The sequence below is a fragment of the Fistularia commersonii genome, chromosome 31, assembly GCF_037954325.1.
Source record: "Fistularia commersonii isolate RoL2024-O1a breed Wild chromosome 31, RoL_Fcom_v1.0, whole genome shotgun sequence".
Lineage (NCBI taxonomy): Eukaryota > Metazoa > Chordata > Actinopteri > Syngnathiformes > Fistulariidae > Fistularia > Fistularia commersonii.
In genome coordinates, this window is record NC_141314.1 from 9,295,625 (window position 1) to 9,309,866 (window position 14,242).

Here is a 14,242-nt window from a genome sequence, read left to right on the forward strand (position 1 = left end):
TTGTCGGCTCTGTCACGGAGAATGTAAACTGACAGGGTGTGATCAGTACTTTCTGGACATGCCTCAAATTTGACCAAAGTATTGATGCAACCGCTACTTTTTATTTTATCTTGATTTGCATCGCAGACAGTCAGATCATTTTTCTCTTTCGATGGGATAACGCGCAGTTTGACGGGCTTCCGCGAGGAATAAAAGATACCAAATCTGCCACGTGTCGGAATATCGAGCCGAAACGAAACTCCGAGTACGGCCCGTTATTTTCCCGTTTCGCGAGTGTTGATGGTAATCAGCACGGAATTTTTGTAGCCGCTACAATCACACAGTAACAAACTCCAATCTAGCGGCGGTTGAGTTGGGCAATCTGATGTTCAAAATCGCTGAAATAAAAATGTCCACACCATGAAATCTTTCTATTGATTTAACACTAAAACAGAATATATTTTCTCTTATGAAATATTGCGAAATTTTGATAATAGACGCGAGGGATTCCCCGTTATTGGCAACATTGATGGGTCAAAATAGAAATCCATAAACCTCTCTTGACAGTGCATTAAAGTGGCGACATCCCCATGATTGATTAGACATCCAGCTGACACACACCAGACAGTTGTTTACTGTGGTGGACCCTGGCAACGACTGGGCGTTTATTGCTGTCTGGTCCCCCTGTATTTCAAACTTGTATCTCACTCCTCAGAGCCGTCAGCGAACGGGTCGGGCGCGGGGTCGGCCGATGCCGATGCACATTATCTGCTGCGTTTGGAAGGGAGGAACGAGTCCGCCGGCAGGGGCGGGCTAAAGCCGCGTAACAATGGCGCCTCAAAATTAACAGTCGGAGCAAAGGGCGACTAGAATGTTGCCGAACGAATAAAGAACACGATGAAAAACAACAAACAAATTACCTCTAAATGTTTCTTATCGGACTCTGGTACCAATTAACGAATGATAAATATCGCCGCCGCGATCGAATCCTCCCGGCCTTTCGTCGCTTCAAGCTAGCGCTCTCACCTGCAGGTTTATTCCACTTTCGGAAAGATAAATAAACAGCAACCGCGATAATTCTAGCAAATAATCCATCGCGCAATCTGACAATCAAAATTCCGAGAGGCAAAATTCCCTCAGGTTGGCAAATGGAGCAAGGACTGCCGCTCGCCATGCATTTTGACAGGGTGTGCACATTTACCACTTAATGAACTAACACCTTCCTTGCATTTAGAGTGCATATATTCTTTACACGTCGAATATTTTTCTATCACTGGTTCAGCTTTAAATTCTCATTCAATATTCAAAACACATTTTTTTTTTTTTTTTTTTCTTGCTGGAAAGGCCTCTTGAATTTTAAAGTCCCAGAGAGGAAGGATCCTCCTCGCTGCAGCTGAGTGCTGCTGAAAACATTCCACCTCATTATTCATTCAAATGACAGGAGCACATCAGGTGAAGGAGATTGACAACGGCTCAAGATGGAAACCACAAATAAACATTGATACCGGTGACAACCTCCCCAGCAGGAGTCCTTACATCGGAAGGAATCAATGTCAGAGCGATGGAGCATCACTTCCCCTCGCTGCATTTTCTGTGATGTGCGAGAATTATGTGCTTTCAATGACCCATGCTTTGCACTATATCAAAAACACGGCACAGCCGACTTCACAGAAAGAACATTACTTACCCTCCTTTTTCTGCAGTTTTGTTGCCTTAAGGAACACCTACATGGTTCTGTAACCCCGAACACCATTTATTGTGTTCGAACAAAATTTGATAGCGCAAAATAGCGAGAGACTTTCAGGCAACATAGAAAGCAAATATTTGAAAAATCCAACAATGTCATACGGTCTGTCGTGTCCAAGGCTAGCGTGTTTGTGTGTGTGTGTGTGTGTCGCTTTATTTAATAAAGATTCATTCTAGTTTGGAGTGTGGTTACCTGTTTGAAAAATTCTTGACATAATAAATACGTAATAGATGGGGGTTTGGGTGAAACGGTGTTCTAATCCACCTCCATCCATTCATTTCCACATTGACCCGATCAGCTGCTGATGATGTCACAGCTCTCTGCATCATTAATATTGAAAGGTCATTTCCTTCACTTGGCATCGTGTCCGTCACATGCTGCCTTCACTTTCCAATTTGCCTCTGGACTGCGTGGGTAATTCTTACTATTTATCTGGGAAAAAAAGACCACGTAACACGGTTCTAAAAATCTATTGGAAAATTAGCTGACTTCTTTTCTTTTCTTTTCTTTCCCCTGTGGTCCAGGGTTCTCGGTTGACACTATAATGCACCCTGTCGCCTTTAGCATTCAGGCTGACAGTATATTTTAAATCCATCCGTGTTCAAGACGCTTTCACGTAAAAAGATATTACTTTTAGAAAGATTTCTATTTCAAGGTCTTTTACACACATACCTGGGATTTATTCCTTCTCCAGCATTTTTTTTTTTTGCCCGTCCCTCGATTAAACGGACAGTCTGACCCCGGAGAGAGGGACAGAAAGAAAGAGAGAAACAAAAAAAGCTATTTTGCCCGAGCCTGTTGAATCCGCTGACCTTATTACCAAGAGCTGTCTATATGCAAAGGGTCACAACATGACACAGTGCGTGAATTATCCTGAAAAACCGGGCAAGGGATCTATTGTTTGGAACTGCTCTTGTCCAGCGATCCGCCCTGCGTGGACGTGTTTTCTCTGTTTTAGACGAGCAATATGTCTAAAAAAATTTGCAAACCCCGTGAAAAGTATCCGATGCAGAAGTTGCACTACAGGCCAGAGGACATTTTTCTCAGTTTGTGATGAACTGAACCCCAGAATTATTGTTTTGCTTAAAACCTCAAAGAACCTCCCCCTCTCTCTTACTCCATTCTGTTTGTGAGCTCTTTTTTTCCCCGCGTAAATGTGCCTTGGCTCATTTCACCCTACAGAAGTTTGACGTGTAAAAAATGCACTGTAATCAAATTTTAATTTGTTTATCTGATATATCATAAAGAAAAAAATCTAACAAGTTCCTGTGGATCAAAAGTAACTGTTGCCTAAAAAAAAAAAAAAAGACAACAAACAAAATGGCACGCAGACTTTTTATATTGCGTAACAGTTGCCATGAGGTTATTGTTCTTGTTCAGCAGCAGTATAATCACCTTTTATGTGTTTAACAATTACCCACTATGCACTCCTGTATGTTTTTGAATTGCGCAAGCAACAACATACGTACCTCAGGCTCGAGGCTAAACCGATGCATCATGTTTAATTTTGGGCTTCCTCCACATTCTTCACCTTCCCCTTAGCCTGAATTCGACTCGGAAAGAAAGAAATTAGGACATTGGTTCCCAGGAGAGTTTTTGAAATAAAACAAGGTCTCTCTTTCCAGTTGGTGAATTGCTGGTAATTGCATTTCAGTCAGTAATCATTGGTTCAGTGAAAATGATCGTGGACTCTGATACACACACACACACACACACACACACACACACACACACACACACACGTATGCCCAACAAGAAGGGAACTGATACAATCCAATATTTGTTTGGATGATTCAGCGTCATCTCCCGAAGTGATCGTCTCACCTTGCTACAAATATAAACTTGATTTTTCCAAGATTGAATGCAAAGTGTAAGATGAAGATAAGGATATGTGACTTTAATGAGCAGCATGCAAACTTTACGCTCTCAAATGTCACCCAGTGGCGATAAATCACTTCTTTCCTGCTCACATTTTAAACCGGAGGAGGGGCTCCGTGCACGCCGATCCCGCTTCTGTCTGATGTTGAAACCAGCAGATGGAGCTCAGTAGACTGCCGACGTGGGGGTGACAGTTGACAAGCCAACTGTGACCTGATTAACTCTTAGTATGTGCTGAATGTGCTCCAAAGTGATTTTCGGTCAATTTATCGTGGTAATGGGTTTGCTTTTCCGGGAAAATCACGGTTAGAGTAAATGCTTCAGAATAAGCATCATTGTACTTATCCATTGATTTAGCCTCCCGCATCCCCTTGAGCAGAAGAGCGACACCTACGTTGTGTAGCACACTCATCGCCTCTCATCGAGGTACAGCACCTTACTCAGAAGAAGCGAGCTTTTGGATGACATCATTCCGTTCCATGGAAAGCATCATACTTCTCCATGGACAGCTGTCAGAATGAGTCACTTAAATGTGGGCAGACTGAAAGTTGCTGTGTGTCAGGGAACAAAACCTTCCTGCAATGAAGCGGCCTCCGATCCGCTCAGTGTCAAAGTATGAGCAACTGCTTTGACTGCCGTGATAGTAACTGCCGTCTCTTCAAAACAGCGAGCAAATATGCGACATTGTTTATTCGTGAATTCCAAATGCCGAAGAAACTGTGAACGCAATTGACAGGGAATGCTATTAAAAAAGTAATATCATTTCATGGATGAATGAAGCTCTTGAATGTACAAACCTCTGCAGTAATCGCGGGTAAAAATAACCTCATATATGTCAATAGCATCTAGAAAAATGACAAATACGCACTGGTATCGGGTTGTTTTGATGGTCTATATAACTACACCTATTTGCATGCGCTCAATTATATATTCAGTTTGTGACAAACATGTGCACTTTCCCATAATGAGAAGGAATTATTTATAGCATGCTGTGCTCTTATCATTTGTCAGACCCAACAGGTACAATAAGATGAAGGTCAGGACACCCAAACTTGTCCTCTGAGCAAGCTGTTCCCAGGACAAACCTTCACCATTCAAGCATCCAAATGAACCGCTCCTAATTTCCGCCTGCTGCGGTTTCAATTTCTGAAATCAGCACTCCAAAAAGGTCCAGCATCATTTTCAAGAAAAATTTTTTTCGGTCTTCCTGTAGTCCTGACTGACTAAAATCAGTCCTAAACCTAACTGATTCAAAACTAGTTTTGAACCGGTTGGTAATTTTAGTTAAATTGATTGTTCAGTATATGAACAGAGTTTTTTTTTTTTTAAGCTCTGGAATGAACCGTCATAACTTTAAAAACCATCATTGCAAAAACACTTTTGAGATTACTCTACTCCAGAGGCTTCATGAAAAACAGTTCTGCGCCTGGTTGAGCATCTTCATTATTACCTTTTAGAGCCAATAAATATGAGTGTTAGTTTCCAAGAAATTAAAATGTGGAAGTAGTAGAATGCCATCATTCTTTGCACAGTTCTCTCCATTTACTCTCGCCATGTATTGCCAATAGCGCCGTCCTCTTATTCAAAGTGGCTTTCTTAATTATTTTTCATCTGACCCACATATTTTTCTGTCACAATATACTGCCGTTACCTTTGAGTTATCTGTCCGGCACAACAATTAAAGGTCAAACTGTAGTTTTACAAAGCTATTATTATCAAGTATCTTTCAATATTCATTTTTAAAACAATCTTTTGGCATGATGTCAGAGTTAAACTACTAGCTATGTGTGTGTGTGTGTGTGTGTGTGTGTGTGTGTGTGTGTGTGTGTGTGTGTGTGTCAGTGTTTGTCTGTGCATGTTTATATGAATTGACAACGTGAGGCGGTTTGGCACCTGGCCTCTTCAGATAATCTATTTAAGGCTTTCACACCTCATTAGTTTCAAAACAAAATACTTAGGGGTTGAAAATGTTCATCAAATGTCACAGTGTTATCAGTCACTGCTGCAACAAACCATGAAAGTGTTCCAGCGTGACTCCGCTTTAGATCATTTTCCTGACCTCGATATTGTTACGATAGTGAAATCCGGGAGGCTAGCCGCATTCGACATTCTTTATTCAAATACAAATACATATATGATGGCTCATGCGCATTCCATGAACGTTTAAAATATTATGGACAATTTAGAAATATACATTTTCAAGGTGACCGTCAGAGCAACGGGAAAAGGTTGTGAAAATATTTCTGGTAGATGAAGTTTTGCACCCTTGTTGCCGGGGGTAACCGACAACCTGATGTGATCATCACACTGGAGCTGCGTTTTCTGGGTTTTGATGAAAACAGACGCCGCTTCAATATCCACTCTTAAATTAATGAATTTGAATTTCATTTCAGACCGGCAGGTGATTCATTCATCGCTCAACGGGTTATGTTTGATATTTGAGCTGCTTCTCTCTGTGTTAGCGTCACAAGCCTATTTATTTAAAAGCTGCTAATGACACCTAACCTTTAACAGTGGCTTCTGCAACTTTTTAAGAATTTGTTTTGTCTGTTTAATAACATTTTGCTTGTTTTAAAATTGGGATTAAAAGGGATTTAAATTGGGATTTAAAATAAATAACTTGTATTTAATTAAAATGTATTTTATTTTAGTTTGCTCATTTTCGAAGATTATGGCCATCTTGTAACATCTAAGTAAAACGTCTTAAAATATCTTTGTCGCTCTGAATAAGCGACTGCACGCGCCAGTAAAAGGATGACAGCACGCAGAGAGGACGGCATTTGTGTTCTGCTGCCAGTGAATAATTTAAGTTTGGATTTTTTTTTCATAAATACAAGAAGAACTTAAATAGACATTGAGTAGTTTGCTAAAAAGTAACCTTCAATCCAACTTCTGTTTTTTCGTAGTTCAAAATGCTGTTGTTGCATTCACAAATGTCTTTTCGTTTTCTCTGCAGTTGTTCATTGATTTTAGACAATGCAACACATATTGTGTTTTTACACACAGCGTAAAGGCAAAAAATAAAAATATTATATGCCGTGTTAATTCATTTTAAATTTCAAGGGTAGTATGGCTCCCGTTTTTTTCTTTACTGTGGGGAAAGGGGCCCAAATGGCTCTTTGGGTGGTCAAGGTCGCTGATCCTTGGGTTATACAGTCAGCGCGAACCGGCAAGCGCGACTCTTGTTGAAAATTCGTCTTTGTGACCGAACATTCCCGGTTGGATTCCCGGCTCCTCCCAGTGAGTCAAAGTGTTGTTGAGCAGGACGCTGAACCCCTCTAACTGCTCCCCTGGTGGACGGCAGCCTGGTGCTCATCCATGATGGGTTAATTGCAGGGAATGAATTTCCCCACGGGGATTAAAAAAGGATAAATTAAATATTATTAAATGTTCCTTCCACAATTCCACAATCTCACTACCCTACCACATTCACCTATCTCTGCTGTCTCTTTTATCCTTGTTTGTCCCAGACTGCACACATCCTGCCTATTTTTGTTTCTTTATTTTTGTCATTGCTATTTATTTTTATCACTCTATTTACAGGACTGTCTCAGAAAATTAGAACATTGTGATAAAGTTCTTTATCTTCTGTAATGCAATTAAAAAAACAAAAATTACTTTTTCATGATATTGTAATATTTTGAGATAGGATTTTTTTGGTTTCTTAAGATGTAAGCCATGATCAGCAATATTAAGATAATAAAAGGCTTGTAATATTTCAGTTGATTTGTAATGAATCCGGAATGTATGACATTTTTGTTTTTGTAATTGAATTACAGAAGATAAAGAACTTTATCACAATATTCTAATTTTCTGAGACAATCCTGTATATTGTTATTTAGTTTGAGTTGTGTATTTTTCACCCTCAACTGTTCATTGATGTTGCCCATTATCATCCATTTGTGGATTTGCTATCTTCTGCCTTTCTATTGCTATTTATTTCCCTTTTTTGACATTATAACTATTACGCTGCTGTGACACTGGAAATACAGGAATCAATAAAGTTTATGTTATCTAATCTTATCTTGCTGCAGGATTCTTCTTCTTCCCTTCAAGAATCATATCTTACGACTTCTGCAAACGAATGGGAACAGAGAATAACGTCGGGATAAAACGAATCCCTCTCTTTGACAGAGGCCCCGCACAACGCAAGAGACCAAAACGAAATCCCGCAACTTGGCCTGGGTCTATTTTATACACGCAATAATGAATCCATATATGGGCAAAAGCGGCGGACGTGCAGAAACCACGCCCGATCCACCCCGTCGTCGTCGTGAGGTCCGGCGGCTTCCTGCGGTCTCCCTGCCCCGCTCGCTGCCAGGAAGTTCAGGAACTCAGTCACCGCCCAACCCTCTCCCCTCCTCCGCTCCATCTTTTGTTGTGAGATAGTCTGAGACACCGAAACATTCCTAAACCCAAGGTTTTTTTAAGGCTATCAGACTCACTGGAACCGTTGCAAACTTTCGTTTGGTTTGGAGAACCGCCGCGGAGGGATACGGAGGGTTTTTCCCGTCGGCAACGGGAAGGGAAACTTTTAAAGGCAAGGAGTGCCTCCATTTTGAACTTTTAAACTCCAAAGTTTTTTTTTCCCGTGTTTTTTTCCCCCTGGTAAGTTCATCATATGTATTTTTCACAATTTTACGGTATTTAGCTAAACCTTTCAGTGTTTGGAAGGTCAAAAACACACTTTGAGTGTTTTCTAAATAACGAACATCAACTGTTCTAGTTAGCGCTTCTTGTGCCGTTTAGCATTAGCTTGAGCAGAGTGACGTGTTTTCGCAGGTAACTTAACACGGTTTGAACGTTGACGGAAAAGAAACGTGGGTTTTGAAAATGATCGGGCTTTTGTTTGAAATTTGTTTTGAAGCCTTGACGGCATACAGATTTTGTTGGTCAACAGTCAAGTTTACTCACTGTATTTGGTTAAAACTGTCGTTCAACGACGCAATCATGGCAGGTATCGAGTATGCTAACGCTACTATGGCGATGTTTGGAGATCATTGATGGATAACCGAGTTTCTGTTGTATTTAAAGCGTTTTACCACTATCACATGAGCCACAAAAGTGCCCAATAAAGTTGTGTGCAATCAGTCTCTGTCGATGGCCTTTTCTTGAAGCTACCACAATTTTATCTGTAAACTCAACCGGCCACTCTTGAGATGCTAAATTTGAACACAGGTATTGCAGCAACACCCAGTACGACTGTGACTGTTGCCACACCCATGGATCTGTGGAGTTTCTGTCCCAGATACTCGAGTATTCTGCTAGTATATCACTGCTCAAAGCAAGTGGACCATCATAAATGACCGAGAAACTTCCTACCAAATTCCACCTGTTGAATGCTACTTTTCCAATTGTGCGTGTGAGCCACGCAATTATCTATTTTGACTTGGATCAGTTGTCTCCTTGTGGGAGATGATCTCCAAACGGCAGCCAGTAAATCCAAACATGACTGTGCCACTATGGAAATAGTTTATGGAGATTTGTGCAATGCGTCATTTTGATATCATGATGAATGCCAAACCCTGCAGTGCTTAAGTAAATGTAAATTAAAGCTGCAATGAGTACTAAAGAAGTGCCTTTATTTATTGGTCCAAACTACTGGACAATTTTCATCCATCCATTGGCGGGCTGGCTATTTTTTTTTTTAGCGGGAGGAGTGCAAATCTTATTTAGTGTTGCCTATTCAAATTCAGACATTTGTGAGGATTCTTGTCATCACAATTTATAACACACCCTGCCAATAAGTGTATTGGCAGTATAACGTTAGACAGTTCATTATTCAAATGTTCTTTCAATATTTTTACTATTTTGACCCCTTTGTTCAGCTTGTCAAGCGAACGAATCCGCCAAGTTCAAATTTCATTTCGAGCCACTGATCAACATTGGCAAATATGTTTGCCGTTGCAAGGCTTCTCTTTATAGGCAATGTAGGCTAATGGCAATGACATACTTGACATAATATAGATGACCAACTTTTCTGTTTAAGTGGCTCTGTCCCCGGGGTCTCCTGATTATCTGCCCTTCCATGTTTGATAGTAAATCAATGAAGTTGCAGTCACTTTTCTGAATAGCGAAATTGAAAATGGGTCACCGTGCTCTGCCCCCGGCTGTCGTTTTATGAGAGATGGGGTAAAGATGCCCCACACAAGGATAATTGTATTTGACACTTGTACTGTAAATTGGGATGATGGATCCTGTTAAATTGACCAGGCGTGGTTCACAAATGAAAGCATAAAACCAAAGGAAAAGAAAACCAAATCACAAAAAGTTGATACATATTTCCTCTTCCAAAGAAATGCCATATATTCTTACATCAATTTAGTTTTTATTTTTCGTCTAACATACTGACTGCGAGCTTCATGATTAGAAATGTGCCTGTTTCAATATCTTATAAAAGCAAGGCCTCTCATCTCTTTTCACCTCAGATATTGAGAAAGAAAGGCGTCTCCTTTTGTGTCTTTTGAATTTTTTTTTTGTATAGCTTATTACCGAACAGTTTTCAGTCATACTTTTATATCAAATATTTTCTGTTTACAAAGCTCTTATGTCATTATCCAAGAATTCCAGACACGATGACAAGCATCAACACGGCTAACATCAACTTTAAATGGGACCCGAAGAGCCTTGAGATTCGCACTCTGGCAGTGGAAAGGCTGTTGGAGCCCCTGGTCACTCAGGTAATGTTCTTAATGTTGTTTCAAATTTCAGACAAGGTCAAATGGCTAATAGCAAGAGAAGTAACTCATGATTCACCCCAATTTCAGTGTAAGTCAGAGGTCAAATTAAAAGTATAAATACTTGATAATTGCGTGTATTTTCTTGAAAATGACATTTTAGGGAAGGTGTAAACCTGAAATATTTTTTTCATTAATGGAAAATTTTACAGAAAAAAAAGTACCGACATTCTTGCTGTCTTTGAAAAGAAAAATCAGAGTGTGCAAGAAACAGTAGTCTCAATTGCAGCCCTTCCCAAGATTAAACAATGTTAGCATGAACACTGAAAAGGGTAGAGGAAAACATAGTTGCAAACCTTTTGTATTTGGTGTCGAAGCTATATTACAGTAGTAATAGAAGAAGTAGAACGTGTGTGTGTGTATGTGTGAGTGTGTGAGTGAGTGAGAGATCAGGCCAAAATAGCGTGACTCTGAATGTGACGAGTTTCGCCTGTCTACAGTAATGCTATTTTTATCAGTATGTATGTTTGTATATTTGTATCAGTATGTGCCCAGGATGTTGAAAATCAAATAAGAGGGGGAATTTTATCAATTGTCATGCCATAGTAGCACCACTTATGTTCTCAGGCTTCATGGATATGTCATAATCACAATATGGGAAGAATGTCCTTTATACCGATTCATTATCAAGACATAAGAAATGCTTAACTGACCTTGCTAGATTAAAAGGATTGAGAGATGAGAAACCTTTCACACCAGCACAGAGAAGATCCTGAGATGCTGAATGATTGGGTTTCCAATGCTTCCAACTACTGTTGACGGGTCAAGATGTAACTCAAAAATTTCTCAGATGAAGTCCTACAAAAGAACATTGACGAAACCACTGCTGAGCGGCATGCTGTGTACGCCTTGCTATCCGCCAGTCTGTTAGATCTGTGAGAGATGCTGTGATTGGTTGAACGTGCAAATAACACAGTCCATAAGTAAAGAGGAGCTGGAGATTGGTTCTCTGTTGCATAACCCAATATTTGTATCCTTGTATTTTTATGATTATTAGCAGTTTCATTTTAGCGTGTAGTCATTGTATTCGGAGTATTGTTTTTCTAATATTTGTGTTTTCGGATGATGATTTTGAATTGCAAAAAGTATCTGTTTTAGCTCAAATTGTGCAAATTTACTGAGTGTGCTAAAAATTATTTGGAATTTGATACTGTTCAATTATGATTCCATAGCCATTATTACAAATTTTATGTTCTACAGTTTATACCACTGAAAGCAGAATAAACCACCATAAACTCATTTAAAAGTTAAGGCCCTGTTAGGACAGTGTTTTTGTCATACAATTGCATTGGTTCCCAACTGGAACTACAGAGTTTTATTTGCTGAATGGGAAGGTTTGGATTCAGCAGTAATCGTCTGAAATTAAGAAATATCAAAACATGTAACCACAAAATCATGCAAAAGTTTTTTAAGTTTCTTGTAGAGGAAGAACTGTAAGCATTCTGAAGTAGTTGAGTCGGATATTGTTTGAATATGTCCAAACTATGTCTTAGGTGACCACGTTAGTGAACTCCAGCAACAAAGGGCCATCAAACAAGAAGAAGGGTCGTTCCAAGAAGGCTCATGTTTTGGCTGCCTCAGTGGAGACTGCTACCCAGAACTTCTTGGACAAAGGAGAAAAGATCGCAAAGGAAAGTCAGTTCCTCAAGGATGAGCTTACTGCTGCTGTGGAAGATGTCCGCAAGCAAGGTAAATTGAAATATTTGCTCGTCCATGTTCAGTTTCTATTTTGCAGAAAGTGTTTCCTGAGATAGGTGACATAATGTATAAATGATTAGATATGTACATACCATCTACCCTGATGGAAGACTATAAATTAGGAATAGAGTCTGAACCTGATCTATTTCCTCTTGCCCAGGGCTTTCAGGGAGCCTTTTAGAGGCGTTTCATTTAAGCATGCTGGTTATTATGATTATGAAACTATACAGTCCTTGTACCTTGTTATGGCATGCCAGGTTCCAATTTCACAATGACGTAGATATCTTTTTTTATGTCCCAGGGTACGATAGCCCAGGACATCTTTGGACAACAGTATTAAAGAGTAGCAATCTAAATGCCAATTACCAGTTTGTAAAGTAATACTACTTTTTTTTTGTCAGTTGTGTTCTCTTTAAAAAACACACCAGTGTCTCGTATTGCCAGGAACGGGAGTTATTAAATCATTTTCTTTGTTCTCAGGCAACAAAAACATTGAATTTATTATTAAAATGCAAACAGAATATTTTATTTAAGACTGGAAACCTTTTTTTTTCCGACTTTAATTTTGATAGTTGAGAACTATGGGAGTGAATTGTGATATCTATGATGGTATTTGAAAGCACTTAAGATCATAACACTCAATGACAGTCAGCATCTGGTAGCATGTCTACATGCCAACACTGGACAGCTTGTCATATTTCCAGTGTCTGCAATATTGTAGAACATTTTTTACTATTACATTAAATTTAATTCAGTTTGGTTTTCACCTGTCCTGGGTAATCTGCACACCTGAATGTTTGTTGGTGTAAATCTGCAGGGGAAAAATACACCCAAACGTTAACGTCCATGGTCTGTGATGCATAGATCAATTGAGTTTAATTAAATTCACATGAAGTCTACCTGATGTCCTTAATTTTCTGTGGTTTTCTCTCCAAATTTGGGAATGGAGAGGCACATACCTAATAGCCATCCAAGCTGCACTGAATTAGCCCTTTTGCACACATTTTTCAACACTTGTCAAGTCATTACAGTAGTGAATAGTGAACTTGATGATATTAGAGTTGGGGTTAAGTGACGTGTTATTGAATGGGTGAATAGGGTTAGATGGTGGCAGATGATTTGCTTTGGCGACTCTTGAACGGTACGGCCAAAAAGAGAAGACAGAATTTTATGTCACTTCCAGGTGGAAGTATATGTAGAATTTAAAGTTTGACATGTAAAAACAGTTTGCCAAAGATCCAACGGTGTGGAGTGAAGTTAAAATTGTGGCATTTCGTCAAGGGAAATCTAAATGTCACATCCCAGCAACACACAACTTGTCTGTCCAAAGTTACGCTTCTAATGATAAGTAATTGTCAGCACCATCACATTTTGGTAAATTAATTTGTGTTGAGTTTGATGAACCAGCTTGGAGCTGTGTGTGTGTGTGTGTGTGTGTGTGTGTGTGTGTGTGTGTGTGTGTGTGTGTGTGTGTGTGTGTGTGTGTGTGTGTGTGTGTGTGTGTGTGTGTGTGTGTGTGTGTGTGTGTGTGTGTGTGTGTGTGTGTGTGTGTGTGTGTGTGCGTGTGCGTGTGTTTATATATATGTATATGTCTAAAGCATGAAATTTCCTGTTGCCAGCAAGTGAAACTTAATTTAATGGTTGTCATGCTCAAACTTTGGTCAAAAACAAATGTTGACAAGTCCGCTAAATGTAGTTGATATATATTTTATTTTTGGCGGAGGCAGAATTGCTGCAAATCTCTTATGGAAGGCAATTCCAAATCTTCAATGACCTTCTGCTCCCCATATTGAATAATATTCTTTTTAAAATCCTAGTAGCAGTTCATTAAAGTTCAACAGGGAAATGGAAAAAAAAAACACAATTTACATCAATGGAGCAAGTCCTTTTTTTTCCCCCCCCTCTAAATCTGCCAGCAACACGTCATACTGCTTGGTCAAAGTGACAGATTACGTTCAGGGCATTTTTGAATGGCCATGGAAGAAACTCATAATGAAATGTATTGTTTCAACACGGCTTTATGTTCAGAATGACTTTTTTGATATTTTCAGCTTGCCAAAAATGTGATTCATTTGACATACTTACTAATAGTATTCACCACTGAACAATCATTCTTTCAATTGTCAGGGATTTTTTTTAGTTTTATTTTTTATTTTTTGTACTGATAGTTAAACATTTACTGCTTTTTTCCTCTTCATTCAGC

At 39.4% G+C, this 14,242-nt stretch overlaps 1 protein-coding gene across 1 annotated transcript in view; it reads left to right on the top strand.

Annotated features, from left to right (window-relative positions):
• The first annotated feature begins 8,063 nt into the window (after window positions 1-8,063).
• The window catches only part of ctnna1 (catenin (cadherin-associated protein), alpha 1), a 65,882-nt gene continuing 59,703 nt past the window's right edge, over window positions 8,064-14,242 (top strand). The window contains exons 1-3 of the mRNA XM_086178551.1: window positions 8,064-8,212; window positions 10,167-10,284; window positions 11,835-12,030. Coding sequence (XP_086034677.1) covers window positions 10,180-10,284; window positions 11,835-12,030 — 301 coding nt within the window. The 5' untranslated portion in view covers window positions 8,064-8,212; window positions 10,167-10,179. The remainder of the gene's footprint in view (window positions 8,213-10,166; window positions 10,285-11,834; window positions 12,031-14,242) is intronic.